This window comes from Trachypithecus francoisi, unplaced genomic scaffold, assembly GCF_009764315.1.
Source record: "Trachypithecus francoisi isolate TF-2019V2 unplaced genomic scaffold, Tfra_2.0 Lachesis_group11, whole genome shotgun sequence".
In the NCBI taxonomy this organism is placed as follows: domain Eukaryota; kingdom Metazoa; phylum Chordata; class Mammalia; order Primates; family Cercopithecidae; genus Trachypithecus; species Trachypithecus francoisi.
Genome location: NW_022681456.1, coordinates 11,082,164 through 11,097,967, shown reverse-complemented (window position 1 = coordinate 11,097,967; position 15,804 = coordinate 11,082,164). Strand labels below are relative to the sequence as shown.

At 48.8% G+C, this 15,804-nt stretch overlaps 1 protein-coding gene across 1 annotated transcript; it reads right to left on the bottom strand.

The window, feature by feature from the left end:
• Nucleotides 1-6,349: 6,349 nt before the first annotated feature.
• On the bottom strand, nt 6,350-8,488 carry IL31 (interleukin 31). The gene is made up of 3 exons (XM_033223376.1): nt 8,473-8,488; nt 8,162-8,307; nt 6,350-7,056 (listed from the first exon to the last, which is right to left on the bottom strand). Exons 1-3 carry the CDS (start codon nt 8,486-8,488, stop codon nt 6,727-6,729), a joined length of 492 nt encoding a protein of 163 aa, XP_033079267.1. The 3' UTR covers nt 6,350-6,726.
• Nucleotides 8,489-15,804: the final 7,316 nt, after the last annotated feature.

The following is a 15,804-nucleotide window of genomic DNA, read 5'->3' as shown; positions in this document are numbered from 1 at the left end:
TGTTTTTTAGTAGAGACGGGGTTTCACCGTGTTAGCCAGGATGGTCTCGATCTCTTGACCTCGTGATCCGCCCATCTCGGCCTCCCAAAGTGCTGGGATTACAGGCTTGAGCCACTGCGCCCGGCCTATAAATTATATGTTTTAAAAAACTGTTTAAAATACTGATTCCAGGCTGGGCACTGTGGCTCACGCCTGTAATCCCAGCACTTTGGGAGGCTGAGGTGGGTGGATCACATAAGGTCTGGGGTTTGAGACTAGCCTGGCCAACATGGTGAAACTCCATCTCTACTAAAAATACAAAAATTAGCTGGGCGTGGTGACATGCGCCTGTAATCCCAGCTACTCAGGAAGCTGAGGGAGGTAAATCGCTTGAACCCGGGAGCCAGAGGCTGCAGTGAGCCGAGATTGTGCCACTGCATTCCAGTCTGGGCGACAGAGCAAGACTCTGTTTAAAAAAAAAAAAAAAAAAACTGATTCTAGCGCCTAGCCAAAACTACTAAATCAGAACCTCTGAATGTGAGCCTGGGAATCTGCATTTCACCTCCCTCTCAGCGGTACCGGCTGTGCACTTTGTTTAGAAATCACTAAGCATTTCAAGACAGTGATGAGAACAGAGAGTGAAAACAAGCTCGGGGCCCTCTGAGCTCTGGGCCCCATGACTGAGTAGGTCACAGGCTCGTGAAGCTGGCCCTGCAGCCCGGAATGAAGCCTGCATGCTCTACCCAAAGGACGGACAGAGCATTTGCTTAGCGGGTTTGCCTCTTCATCCGAGGACCTGGAAGGAGAGGAGAAATTAGCAGCTTCTAAAGGTTTCCTCTCCCTGCAAGAACAATGCAGTGGTTTTTGTGAGAAGAGTGCAGCGGAGCCCCCCGGCCCATGGCTGAGTCATCTCCAGAACTGCTCTCAGTGACAGAAGGAGAAAGGCTGAGCCTGCGCGAGATCTGCGGGAGCTCCTAGGTCGATCCATCAATCCAACAGCATTAAATGACTCTTCTGGCGAATTGAATCAGAATGGGAGTTCATTAAAGGACACCAGGTGGTTCGTGGAATCCCTGTGAGCCTGTTGCTCATGGGGAACCCAGGGTGGGGGGCTCCAGGCGGCCACTGAGAGCTCAGCCTATTCCTCCAGAGAGGGGATCTTGTTGCAATTGCCACCTCTCCCTGCAACGAAGCACCTGCCACCATCTCTGCTGCTTCATGTCACAGCGTCTGATTTGAAGTCTGATTGCATTGCCGCAGTCTCAGGCCCACAGCCTAGCTACGGCAGAGGCTGGAAAGACAAGTGTCACATTTCAGCTTCTGCAGCAGACAGCAGGCCCTGCTGCCCACCAAACAACCCTTACTTACCCAGAGTGGGCATATGTCAAGCTTTTATTCACTCGGTGTTGAGGGAATCAGCGTAACGCAGCTGATTCAAAGGAGGAAATGAGAGACTAATATTGGTGTCTGTCTGTCTGTTGTCAATGAAGATAAAGAATGCCAGAATCAAACAGCTCTGTTAGATGTGAAAGTGGCTCACGCCCTACAGTCAATACGACCATAACCTTTGGAGTCATCTTCTCTACTTGGTAGAGATTATTTGCATCTTATCTGTTTTCTCTAAGTTCAAAGACCCTGGCGCCTAATGAATAATACATAATACGTCAAACAAAGTTCCATTCTCCGAGAACAATGTCATCTAATAGAACTTCCTGTGGTAATGGAGATGTTCTGTGTCTGTGCTATTCAATAATGTCGCCATTAGCCACTGCAGCTGTTGAGCACTCAAGATGTGAGTGACACTGAGGAACTGAATTTAAAAAAAAAAGTTTTTTTTTAATTTGAAACGGAGTCTCACTCTGTTGCCCAGGCTGGAGTGCAGTGGCACAATCTCCACTCACTGCAACCTCTGCCTCCCGGGTTCAAGCGATTCTCCTGCCTTTGCCTCCCTAGTAGCTGGAACTACAGGTGTGTACCACCACACCTGGCTAATTTTTGTATTTTTTAGTAGAGATGAGGTTTTACCAAGTTGGCCAGGCTGGTCTCAACTCCTGACCTCGGGTGATCCACCAGCCTCAGCCTCCCCCAAAGTGCTGGGAGTATGAGCCACAGCACCTGGCAAAAAAAAAAAAAATGTTTTAAGTAATTAAAAAAAAAAAAGAGGTAGGAAGGCCAGGTATGGTGGCTCATGCCTATAATCCCAGCACTTTGGGAGGCCGAGGCGGGTGGATCACTTGAGGTCAGGAGTTTGAGACTGGCCTGGCCAACATGGTGAAACCCCATCTCTACTAAAAATACAAAAATTAGCTGGATGTGGTGGTGCATGCCTGTAATCCCAGCTACTTGGGAGGCTGAGGCAGGAGAATTGCTTGAACCTGGGAGGTGGAGATTATAATGAGCCAAGATTGCATCATTGCACTCTAGCCTGAGCAACAAAGGCAAAAACTCTGTCTCCAAAAAAAAAAAAAGAGGAAAAGAGGTGGGCTCTCACCATGTTGGAATCTCGCCATGTTGCCCAGGCTGGTCTTGAGCTGATCACTCAAGTGATCCACCACCTCAGCCTCCTAAAGCACTGGGATTACAGGGGTGAGCCACAGCGCCTGACCTGTTTTAAGTAATTTTAGATTTATAGAAAAGTTATAGACAGTACAGAGACTTCCCGTACACCCTTCACCCAGCTTCCCGTAAGTGGGAATTTCTTTTTTTTTTTTTTTTTTTTTTGAGACGGAGTCTCGCTCTGTCGCCCAGGCTGGAGTACAGTGGCCAGATCTCAGCTCACTGCAAGCTCTGCCTCCTGGGTTCAGGCCATTCTCCTGCCTCAGCCTCCCAAGTAGCTGGGACTACAGGCGCCCGCCACCTCGCCCGGCTAGTTTTTTGTATTTTTAGTAGAGACGGGGTTTCACTGTGTTCGCCAGGATGGTCTCGATCTCCTGACCTTGTGATCCGCCCGTCTCGGCCTCCCAAAGTGCTGGGATTACAGGCTTGAGCCACCGCGCCCGGCCGGGAATTTCTTAAATAATTGTGCATATTTATAAAAACTAAGCGATTAACACTCATAGGATATCAATCACTAAACTACCAGCTGTCTGAATTTTCTCCATTTTTTTCATTAATGTCTGTTTGCTGGTCCAAGAGTCAGTCCAGGTTCCCACATTGTGCTTAGTGCTTGTATCTCCTTAGTCTTCAATCTGTTACCATTTTCTTAGCCTTTCCTTGTTTTTGACCCTGACACTTTGGAAGAGTGCCAGTCAAGGATTTTGTGAAATGGCCCTAGGTTGGGCTTGGCAGGTGTTTTCTCCTGATGGGACTGGGATGGTGGTTTTGGAAGATCACAGAGAAGTGAGGGAGGTACCTTCTCATTGTGTCACGTGAGGGGTGTGTGATATCCAAGCGTGGGCTCACTGGCCAGAGGTGATGTCTGAGACGCATCTCCCCTGCCGCCTTGCCACCTTGCTGTATTCCCTCTTGTGCTCTGTTCTTTAGAAGGGAGTCACCAAGTCCCATCCACCTTCAAGAGGAGGGGAGTTAAGCCCCCCCTCCTGGAGGGAGGAATATTGAATTTTTGTGGACATGTGTTAAAGCCACCACCATGGTTTGAAGGGAGATTCTTTGAGGCTGTGCGGTTTCCTGTTTCTCCTTAAAGTTTCACCTGCTAACTTCAGCATTCTTCTGTGGATCCTGCCTGAGGCCATTATTACTGTGGTGTTCTAATGATGATTTTCTATTTCCCTCATTCCTCTGTATTTATGATTTATTAATTAGAATTCTATAAGGAACATTTGTCCCTTTTCCCTCATTTATTTATCTCGTCAACCATTTATTTTTATTTTTATTTTGTTGTTGTTTTTTTTTTGAGACAGAGTCTTACTCTGTTGCCCAGGCTGGAGTATAGTGACGCCATCTCGGCTCACTGCAACCTCTGCCTCCCAGATTCAAGCAAGTCGTACCTCAGCCTCCGAAGTAGCTGGGATTACAGGAGTGCGCCACTATACTCCGCTCGTTTTTGTATTTTTTGTGGAGATGGGATTTCGCCATGTTGCCCAGGCTGGTCTTGAACTCCTGACCTCAAGTGATGCTCCTAACTCAGCCTCCCAAAGTGCTGGAATTACAGGTGTGAGCCACCACGCCTGGCCCAACTATTTGTTTATATCACAGTGAACTTGTGGGTATTTACCTTATTCTTTGAAAGGACAGGCCGGGCGTGGTGGCTCAAGCCTGTAATCCCAGCACTTTGGGAGGCCGAGACGGGCAGATCACGAGGTCAGGAGATCGAGATCATCCTGGCTAACCCGGTGAAACCCCATCTGTACTAAAAAAATACAAAAAAACTAGCTGGGAGATGTGGTGGGCACCTGTAGTCCCAGTTACTCGGGAGGCTGAGGCAGGAGAATGGCGTGAACCCGGGAGGCGGAGCTTGCAGTGAGCTGAGATCTGGCCACTGCACTCCAGCCTGGGCGACAGAGCGAGACTCCAAAAAAAAAAAAAAAAGAAAGAAAGGACATATGATCTTTTTGCCTTATTTCCCAGTTTTAGATAATTTTTCTAATATATGTAAAGGTGTTCTGATGTAGGACAGTCAAAAAGAGAGAGAGAAGTCCACCACACTGGATATTTTCTGGAAAGATCACCAAAACCTTGTCACTGGAGACTAGGATATCTGGGGACTTAAATGCCTGCTATGGGGCTGGGCACGGTGGCTCACACCTGTAATCCCGGCACTTGGGAGGCCGAGGCGGACAGATCACAAGGTCAGGAGATCGAGACCATCCTGGCTAACACGGTGAAACCCCGTGTCTACTAAAATACTAAAAATACAAAAAATTAGCTAGGCATGGTGGCGGACGCCTGTAATCCCAGCTACTTGGGAGGCTGAGGCAGGAGAATCGCTTGAACCTGGAAGGCGGAGGTTGCAGTGAGCCAAGATGGCACCACTGCACTCTAGCCTAGGTGACAGAATGAAACTCTCTAAAGGAAAAAAAAAAAAAAGCTGCTAGGGGACTGCAGTAGAAATACTTGCGAGAATAAAAATGAGAAGTCTAAGACTGAAGTGCATGCCTCAGAGTCCTAACCATATGCCCCTTGAGTGTGGACTTGTGCAAACCACACCTCTTTGGTCCTCAGTTTCCCCAGAGATAAGATGAAGATGTAGGTTCTGGTTGACTCAAGATTAGTGGTTCTCAAACTCTAGGGTGTATTAGAATCCCCTGGAGGGCTCCACAAAGCCCAGATTGCTGTCTCCACCCACAGACCTTCCGATTCAGTAGGTCTGGGGTGAGACCCGATGATTGACATTTCTAAAATGTTGCCACGGGCTGTTGCTGCTGCTGCTGGCCCAGGGACCAGGCTTTGAGTCTGGGTGATCTCTAAGAAGCCTTAACAGTTGTGGACTTAACAATGATTCAAATGACAAAATCTTTGGACCTGGCTATGAAGAAGTCCCCTAGGCCCTGAAAACCCAGTGGGGAGTTGTGCAGAGGACACTGTACGATTGCTGCATGCCGCACCTGACATCGAGAGCCTGTGAGACCCAGCCACTGCCTGGGGAGGGTCAAAGGCTGGGTAAGGCGGAGAAGCCCAGGCTGGAATCTGGGCTCCACCCCTTAATAGCTGTGTGGCCTTGAGCAAGTGACTGACTGACTTCCTGCCTCAGTTTCCCTACCTATGAAAAGAGGATGGTACTTAACATGACCTGGCGTAAAGAAAATGCTCAATGAGTATTTATTGCTCCTGAGATCTTGCTTTGTCTCTGGAGTGAGTCGTGCTGTCCTAGCTCACTGCAGCCTTGAACTCCTGGGCTCAAGCAATCCTCCCACCTCGGCCTCCCAAGTAGCACACCACCATGCTGATTTTTCTGTTTTGTTTTGTTTTGGTTTGGTTTTTTTAGAGGTGGGATCTTGCTATGTTGCCCAGGCTGGTCCGAAACTCTGGCCTCAAGCAGTCTTCCAGCCTTAGCTTCCCAAAGTGCTGGGATATCTGATCTGTGTTACAACCCTGTGAGGCTGTGGCCATCACCATTGCCATTTCCAGACGAAACTAGCCCCCATGCCCCACCAAGGTCATTAGTTTTTTTCTCTTTCTTTTTTGAAATAGAGATGGGGTCTCACTGTGTTGCCCAGGCTGGTCTTGAACTCTTGGGCTCAAGTGATCCTCCTGCCTTTATCTCCCAAAGTGCTGAGATTACAGGTGTAAGCCACAGTGCCCAGCTCAGTGTCATTATTTTTTACTGAGCCTGTCCAGTGGGAAGAAATGACAGTAGTAAAGTGATACCTCTTTCTAGATCATGTCCATCTGCCCGCTGCCACAACGCTACCCAGCTTGGAGTCCCATTTGCCAATGTCAAGCCCCTCACAAAACGCATGATAGATTATGAGAAAAATTCAATACAATTTATTAAATAGATTCCTAGGGCTCCCCCAGGGAGCATTAACAACTTTTAGTACAATAAATATCAATAAATTAACATAACTGCCACCTCCTGCCCTCACAAGGGTATAATAAGTAAGGTTTAAGCCTCCTGAAGAAAAGCATTCCATAAATACCAAGACTAATAACAATAACCTAATGTTTTTCAAGGTAATTCGCAAATTTACATCTCAGCCCTCCCAGGAGTAGCCCACCTGAGGGGTCACTGAGATTATTCACTGGAAAAATGTACTTAAGGAATCACGGCAGAGTTCCCACACTTAGCTGTCGGTCATCTTTTTAAGGCTCCTTAAGTTCCTGCCATTCTGAAAGGAAGAGATGGCCTTAAGTGGTGGCCTGCTGGGCTCCAGAAGTCAATGATTTTAATGCAAGGTCCATGCACTCTGAAAACTGTTGAGAAATAGTCAGGATGAAGCGTTTACATTCATGGGTGTCTGTTGGCACAGAAATGTTTGTTTCTGGTGCATCTTGAAATATGAGTTTGTCGAGGTGCTCTATGATCTCATCAATAACAGATTTGTTGTCTAACTGTCTGATTGTCTTGAGATATGCCCGGATGGCTGGGCTGTGGATGATGTTTGGCGGCTGGGCATCAGGGGTGAGACACGGCAGCGTGTAATTCTGGGACACGAGCACCCCCTTGTCTTCCTCCACCTGTGGAATGAGGAGAAATGGTGAGTGTTGGGTTTGCGATAACAGCGGCAAGTCCTGACAGTGAATGTTTGCATGCTTCCTCTACAACCTGCCTGGTGGATATATTTATCTGATCAATGTCACAACCCTATGAGGCTATGCCATCACTAACCCCATTTCCAGATGAAACTAGAGCTTAGGTGGCTGCAGTCCTGAAGCCTGTGCTCAGAACCACTGACCCATCCAGCTGAGGCCTCCCCAGCCTTCCAGAACCCACTCTCACGTGCTCAGGGTGGTGGAAACTGCAGCACATCTGGCCTTCCATGGACTTCCGCCCTTTGTACTCTGTGTTAAAGCCACATATGCTCCACTTATAGAGGAGAGTGTTAGGCTTGTCCAGAAAGGCATCCAAGATACAGGGGAGAGTTTTCCCAAACCAACCAAGGAGTCTGGACCACTCCCTCCCTGCCCTCTTTCTAAGGACTAACCATTTTTGAGTCAGACCAAATTGCCAGCAGCACCTCATCAACATGAACTGCCCAGTCATCTTTGGTTGGTAACAACCTCTGCCTTTATAAAAGCCAAGGCTAAAGTCTAAATGCCAAGGCAGATGAGAAGGATAATGCCAATTTCATGAATTGCTTCCAAGTTTGGGTATTTGTTCATTTGATCAAAGCTATCTTGGCTGGGCACAGTGGCTAACGCCTATAATCCCAGCACTTTGGGAGGCCGAGGCAAGCAGATCACTTGAGGTCAGGAGTTCGAGACCAGCCTGGCCAACATGGAGAAATTCTGTCTTTACTAAAAATATGAAAATTAGCCAGGCGTGGTGGCATGTGCCTGTACTCCCAGCTACTCGGGAGGCTGATGCAGGAGAATCGCTTGAACCCATGAAGCAGAGGTTGCAGTGAGCCAAGATCACGCCACTGCACTCCAGCCTGGGCGACAGAGTGAGACTCTATCTCAAAAAAAAAAAAAAAAGCCATCTTCTCCTGTCTAGTTGCCCCCATCCCTTCCTGGCATAGCCACAGCCCTGGCTTCAGGTCTGGAGAGATGAGCCTCTTCGGAGGGCAATGGAAGGCATTTTTAAGAAATCGTTTAGAAAAGAAATCTCTAGGACACTCACATCTTTCAAAAGCATCTTCGAGAGGGACTGTAATTCCTCGACTATTTTCTGTATATCACTTGGTCGTAGGAAATGGACAGGCAACGTGTGGGAGGTCAGCCAGCCTCCCAGGCAGCACAGCAGAAACAGCACGGACGTCGCGGGGCCTGGAGAGAGAACGATGCCGTGAACGCATGCATCACACACCCCTGTCCACCCGGCTCCCCCTGCAGCTGTGCTGAGCCAACCCTGGGGGCAGTGCTTCCAGAATCTTCCTGGTGAGATAAGATGATGCCCAAGACTCCGGAAGCACCAGGACCAGCGAGCGATACCTGAGTGAGAGGCCATGGCGAGACAGAGCAAGGCCAGCTTCGGTGGGGGCTTCTGGAGCCAGATGTGTTCGCCATGGCTGTCTGGAGATATATAAAGGGCCAGGGTGAGGAGGAAGAGCAGTCAGCGTCCCGCCCATGGTAAAACCATTTACTCAGCTTTTCTCCAGAAAACACACAAAAGTTCTACTGGCTACGGCTGAGTGAAAGGGCTGAAAGGAAATGCTGAGGTTACCCTCAAGGTGGGCAGATGCCTGACTCAGACACACACATACTTCACAAAAAGACACATGCATGCATCTTTGCCTTTCTTCGTGGAAGGAACCTGTTGATTTGACTAGACAAAATTTTGAAGCCTAGGGTTGACAGACACAACCGTACCACCAAGGAGCAGGTGACTTCCAGGAGTTCAAGGCCAGCACCCACAGGGAATTTCTGGGGAGGAAATGCGAAGCTGGCATGAGATGTGCGGAATGCGGTATCTCTGGAAATTTCTGCAGTGTGTGCCCACGCCGGTGTGCAGGGACGGCCCCTTAACTGCTGTGAGTGTGGTGGGTCGAAGGCTTCACCTCAACTCCATGTGTCCTTGGACATCACTGGACTCTCCATCGTGCCTCTGCAATCTCAGGGCCCAGAACCAGAGGCTGTGCTCCAGAGTTACTGCTTGAAATCCTTGTTCATATCTTTTTTTTTTTTTTTTTTGAGATGGAGTCTCGCTCTCTCACCCAGGCTGGAGTGCAGTGGCCTGATCATTGCAACCTCCGCATCCTGGGCTCAAGAAATTCTCATGCCTCAGTCTCAGCCTCCCAAGTAGCTGAGACTATAGGCACGTGCCACCACACCCAGCTAATTTTTGTATTTTTAGTAGAGACGGTGTTTCACCATGTTCGCCAGGCTGGTCTTGAACTTCCGACCTCAGGTGACCCGCACACCTTGGATTACAGGTGTGAGCCACCGCGCCCAGCCTGCTCGGCTAAGTTTTAAAATTTTTTCGTAGAGACAGGGTTTCACCATGTTGCCCAGGCTGGTCTCAAACTTCTGGGCTCATCCTCCCACCTTGGCCTCCCAAAGTGCTGAGATTACAGGCATGAGCGACTGCACCCGGCCTCCTTATTCATATTTTAGTGCCAGCTTTGATCAGGCCCTTTTCTTTTTTTTTTTTTTTTGAGGTGGAGTCTCGCTCTGTCGCCCAGACTGGAGTGCAGTGGCCGGATCTCAGCTCACTGCAAGCTCCACCTCCCGGGTTCACGCCATTCTCCTGCCTCAGCCTCCTGAGTAGCTGGGACTACAGGCGCCCGCCACCTCGCCCGGCTAGTTTTTGTATTTTTAGTAGAGACGGGGTTTCACCGTGTTAGCCAGGATGGTCTCGATCTCCTGACCTCGTGATCCGCCCGTCTCGGCCTCCCAAAGTGCTGGGATTACAGGCTTGAGCCACCGCGCCCGGCCGATCAGGCCCTTTTCTAGGGTATTGGGAATAGTGGCGAAGAAGTTAGACAGGGTCCCTGCCCTTGTGGGCCCAGCATTGCAGTGGGCCATGGCAGACAATAGCAACAACATTCATAAATAAGCTAGAAGGCACTGCAACGGCTGGAGAGTGACGGGCGGGATACTTTTAGTCAGGTGATCAGCAAAAGTCTCTCTGAGAGGTGACAACATTGAAGCAGAGACTGAAAGACAAGAAGGAGCCAGTTGTGCGAAGACCTGGGAGAAGAGTGTTCCAAGGCGACAGGACAGGAGTGCAAAATCCTCAGGCGAAAATGAGCTCGATGCTATTCCTAGAACGGGAAGAGGGTCGTGGCAGCCTCAGTGACGAGGGAGGACAGGAGGGTGGTGGGGAGGTGGGCAGCGGCCCCATCACAGAGGCCTGAGGGTGGGACAAAGAGCCTGGGTTTTATTCCACATGTGACGAGGCAGTGCTGGGCGGCTTTCAGTAGGGAAACAAAGGATCGGATGCACTTTATTTTTTTCTTTTCTTAATTGTTTTGTCTTTTGTTTTTTTTTGGAGAGGTCTCAAGGCGGTCCTCTCACCTTGGCTTCCCAAAGTGCTGGGATTACAGGCATGAGTCACCATGCCTGGCCCTGAGGCACTTTATTTATTATAAGTAGTAGCATTTTTTTTTTCTTTTTGAGACAGAGTCTCACTTTGTTGCCCAGGCAGGAGTGAAGTGGCGCAATCTCAGCTCACTGCAACCTCCACCTCCCATGTTCAAACGATTCTCGTGCCTCGGCTTCCTGAGTAGCTGGGATTACAGGCATGCACCACCATGCCTGGCTAATTCTTGTATTTTTAGTAGAGATGGAGCTTCACCATGTTGGGATGAGGTCAGTCTGGGTGGCCCATAGAACCCAAGATGCACAGAGGGGACACACCAGGAAGCCCTCCCACCCACCCTCCCAATTCCCCCTGCTGCCAGCCACCACTGACTTTTTCTTTACTTGCCAAACCACCACAATATGGCTTTCACCACCTCACTAATTTAATCAGAATCCTCTAGCAGAGTCCATGGTAGGCATGAGCTTCATCCGCAGGTGTTTACTGCCATAATTATGTTGCATTGCATGGCAAAGGGGATTTTGTAGATGTGGTCATGGTTACTGTTCAGTTTACCTAAAATAGAGAGATTTTCCTGGGTTCCCTGGGCCACCCCAACACAATCCCATGAGCCCATCAAGCAGAAGAGGAGGTCAGAGGGATTCCGAGCGAGAGAGGAGCTCACCTGCTGTTGCTGGCTTAAAGATGGTGGGGGCAGCGTGGAAAGCACGAGAAGGAAATAATTTGGTCAATAACCACTGAGCTTGGAAGCAGATGCTGAGACCTAAATGAGAACCCTAGCCAGCCAGCACCTTTATTTTAGTTCAGTGAGTTCCTGAGCAAATAATCTATCCATGGCATGCTAGACTTTGACCTACAGATGCTATGAGAAAGAAAATGTGTGTGTGTGTGTATGTGTGTGTTTAATAGACAGGATCTTGCTCTCTCATCCAGGCTGGAGTGCAGTGGTATGATCACAGCTCACTGCAGCCTTGACCTCCCAGACTCAAGTAGCCCTCTTGCCCTAGCCTGCCAAGTAGCTGGGACTATAGGCCTGCACCACCATGCCTGGCTTATTTTTGTATTTTTTGTAGCGATGGGGTCTCACCATGTTGTCCAGGCTGGCGTTGAACTCCTGGGCTCAAGCAATCCCGCCTCACCTTCCGAAAGTGCTGGCATCACAGGCGTGAGCCACTGTGCCTGGCCACATTTGTGGTTTTATTAATTTATTTATTATTTTGAGATGGAGTGTGGCTCTGTTGCCCAGGATGGAGTGAAGTGGCATGATCTTGGCTCACTGCAACCTCCGCCTCCTGGGTTCAAGCGATTCTCTTGTCTCAGTCTCCCAAGTAACTGGGATTACAGGCACGTGCCACCATGCCTGGCTAATTTTTGTATTTTTTGTAGAGATGGGGTTTCACCATGTTGGCCAGGCTGGTCTTGAACTCCTGACCTCAAGTGACCACCCACCTTGGCCTCCCAAAATGCTAGGATTACAGGTGAGAGCCACCACGCCTGGCTGCATTTGTGGTTTTAAACTGCTGTTTGTGATATTTGTTATGGCGGCAATAGAGAACTAATACAGTACCCAGAGACCACATGTTGTCAGCCTTACCGGGGTTTCAGCCTTCATTTCACACAACCCATCTATAGCATGAAACATTGCCAGCCACTTCCACTTTCTTGACAACCTCCTGTTCCTCTCCTAAAACAACTTCATCCGATCCATTTTGCCCCTCTCCCCAGCTCCATGGACTCCACGCATGATCTGGATTCCTCATACTTTAGTGTCTGTCTCCTTCACGCTCCAGACCTAAATGTCCACCTCAGTGTCCCACTGATACCTCAAAATCAACATGCCCAAAGGTGGACGTGAGAACAGGGTAATAGTGACAGTGGAGATGAAGAGGTGTGGATGGATTGTAGAAATGTTTAGGAGGGAAAATATGTAAGAGGTGACTTTTTTTTTGTTGTGTTCTGTTTTGTTTTGTTTTTGAGACAGCATCTCGCTCTGTCACCTGGGCTGGAGTGCAGTAGCATGATCTCAGCTCACCACAACCTCCACCTCCTGGGTTCAAGCGATTCTCCTACCTCAGCCTCCTGAGTAGCTGGGACTACAGGTGTGAGCCACCACACTTGGCCTCTTTTTTTTTTTGTATTTTTAGTAGAGATGGGGTTTCACCATGTTGGCCAGGCTGGTCTTGAACTCTTGACCTTGTGATTCACCTGCCTCAGCCTCCCAAAGTGCTGGGATTACAGGCATGAGCCATGGCGCCTGGCCAGAAGTGGTGTTTGATTGGATGTGGGGAAAGTGGAGAGGAAAGAGTTGAGGACAACTTCTAGCTTTTTGGTTTGGGCAACTGGAAGAATGACATTGGTACAAACTGAGAGGATTACAGGCCTAAGGCCTTTGGGGCTTGGGTGAGGTGGTGAATTCTAGCTCTTTGCTTGTTGGTTGGCTGGTTTTGTTTTGTTTTGTTTTCTTTAAGAGGCAAGGTCTCACTCTGTCACCTTGGCTAGAGTGCAGTGGTGTGATCACAGCTCACTGCAGCCTCAAACTCCTAGGCTCAAGAGATCCTTCTGCCTCAGCCTCCTGAGTAGCTGGGGCTACAGGCACACAGCATATCACCATGCCTGGCTAACTTTTTAATTTTAACTTTTTGTAGAATTAAGATCTTGCTCTGTTGCCTAGGCTGGTCTTGAACTCTGGGGCTCAAGCAATCCACCCACCTTGGCCTCCCAAAGTGCTGGGACTATAGGTGCGAGCCACACACCCGGCCTGATTCAGCTTTTGACACAGTGAATGGGAAACGTTATGGATGCTCAGCTGAAGACATACAGCAGGCCATCGGACGTGTGCATCTGGGGCGTGAAGGAAGGAACTACAGACGTAAATGTGGGTGCCATCAAGGTATTGTGATAGATAAAACTATAAGCCAGTAAGAGATGAGCAGTGTGAGGTGTGGAAGTCAAGCATGGAGCCCTGGGGCATGCCTCCATTAACAGGACAAGGAGAAGATGATTTAATCTAGAACATGGAGAAGGCACTCACAAGAGAAAAAGAAGGCTGGGCACGGTGGCTCACACCTGTAATCCCAGCACTTTGGGAGGCCGAGGCAGGCGGATCACGAGGTCAGAAGGTGGAGACCATCCTGGACAACATGGTGAAACCCCATCTCTACTAAAAATACAAAAAATTAGCCAGGTGTGGTGGTATGTGCCTGTAGTCCTAGCTACTTGGGAGGCTGCGGCAGGAGAATTGCTTGAACCCAGAAGGCGGAGGTTGCAGTGAGCTGAGATCGCGCCACTGAACTCCAGCCTGGTGACAGAGTGAGACTCCATCTCAAAAAAAAAAAGAAAGAAAGAAAGAAAGAAAAGTAACCAGAAACACATGTTGTCATGGAATAAGATGAAAAGTAGTTTTTCAAGAAGGAGGAAATGGTTGGCATCATCAAAAGCCACGGAGAGGTCAAATAAGATAAAGGCTGCAGAGATTCACCAGATTGGGCAACATGAGGTCACAGAAATTTTGCTAGGAGAGTTTGAATACGTTGTTGGTGTGGCAGTTGTATCATGGTGGTTTGGGAAGTGAGGAACAAGTGAACATAGGCCAGCTGTGGTGGCTCACACCTGTCATCCCAGCACTTTGGGAGGCTGAGTCAGGTGGAACACCTGAGGTGAGGAGTTTGAGATCAGCCTGGCAAACATGGTGAAACCCCGTTCTACTAAAAATACAAAAATGAGCTGGGCATGGTGGCAGGGCGCCTGTAATCCCAGCTACTCGGGAGGCTGAGGCAGGAAAATTGCTTGAACCCAGGAGGTGGAGGTTGCAGTGAATCAAGATTGCACCACTGCATTCCAGCCTGGGCGAGAGAGCAAGACTCTGTCTCAAAAAAAAAAAAAGAAAGAAAGAAAGAAAGAAAGAAAAGTAACCAGAAACACATGTTGTCATGGAATAAGATGAAAAGTAGTTTTTCAAGAAGGAGGAAATGGTTGGCATCATCAAAAGCCACGGAGAGGTCAAATAAGATAAAGGCTGCAGAGATTCACCAGATTGGGCAACATGAGGTCACAGAAATTTTGCTAGGAGAGTTTGAATACGTTGTTGGTGTGGCAGTTGTATCATGGTGGTTTGGGAAGTGAGGAACAAGTGAACATAGGCCAGCTGTGGTGGCTCACACCTGTCATCCCAGCACTTTGGGAGGCTGAGTCAGGTGGAACACCTGAGGTGAGGAGTTTGAGATCAGCCTGGCAAACATGGTGAAACCCCGTTCTACTAAAAATACAAAAATGAGCTGGGCATGGTGGCAGGGCGCCTGTAATCCCAGCTACTCGGGAGGCTGAGGCAGGAAAATTGCTTGAACCCAGGAGGTGGAGGTTGCAGTGAATCAAGATTGCACCACTGCATTCCAGCCTGGGCGAGAGAGCAAGACTCTGTCTCAAAAAAAAAAAAAAGAAAAAAGAAAAAAAGTGAGCATAAATCACTGTGTCAAGAAGCTTGGATGAGAAGGAAGAGAAAAGAGACAGTGGTGGCTGCAGGGGGACTTGGGATGAAGGGTGGAAGGACTTCCTGGCTGGGCCCCTTATGTGCATCTTGGGTTCTGTGGTCCGCCCAGACCTGACCTCATTCCTGAGCTCTTACTCCTAACCAATGGCTGATTTGACAGAGTAGATGCCCATTGGCATCTGGACCTTAACTTGTTCCAAACAGGATGCGTGATTTCCCCTCTCAGTCTTCTCTTCCTTCACTGCACATTGTCCATCTGTTGCTCCATCAAAATCGCAGGAGCCATGTCTTGATTTATTTATATCATTATGGACTCAAAGATATTTATTTTATTCTTTGAGAGCCAGGCATGGTGGCTCACGCCTGTGATCTCAGCACTTTGGGAGGCTGAGGTGGGTGGATCACTTGAGGTCAGAAGTTTGAGACCAGTCTGGGCAACATGGTGAAACCCCGTCTTTACTAAAAATACAAAAATTAGCCAGGCGTGGTGATGCATGCCTGTAGTCACAGCTACTCAGGAGGCTGAGGTGGGAGGACCACTTCAGCTCAAGAGGTCCAGGCTTCAGGGACCTGTGATCACGCTACTTGCACTGTAGCCTGGGTAACAAAGTGACACCCTGTCTCCCCCCCTCCCAAAAAAAGGATATTTTCTTCTTCGAAAGGACACATGGTCATCTTTTTGCCTTAACTCCCTGTTTTGGATTTTTTTTTTTTTTTTTTTTTTTTTTTTTGAGACAGTCTTGCTCTGTTGCCCAGGTTGGAATGCAGTGACGTGATCTTGGCTCACTGCAACTTC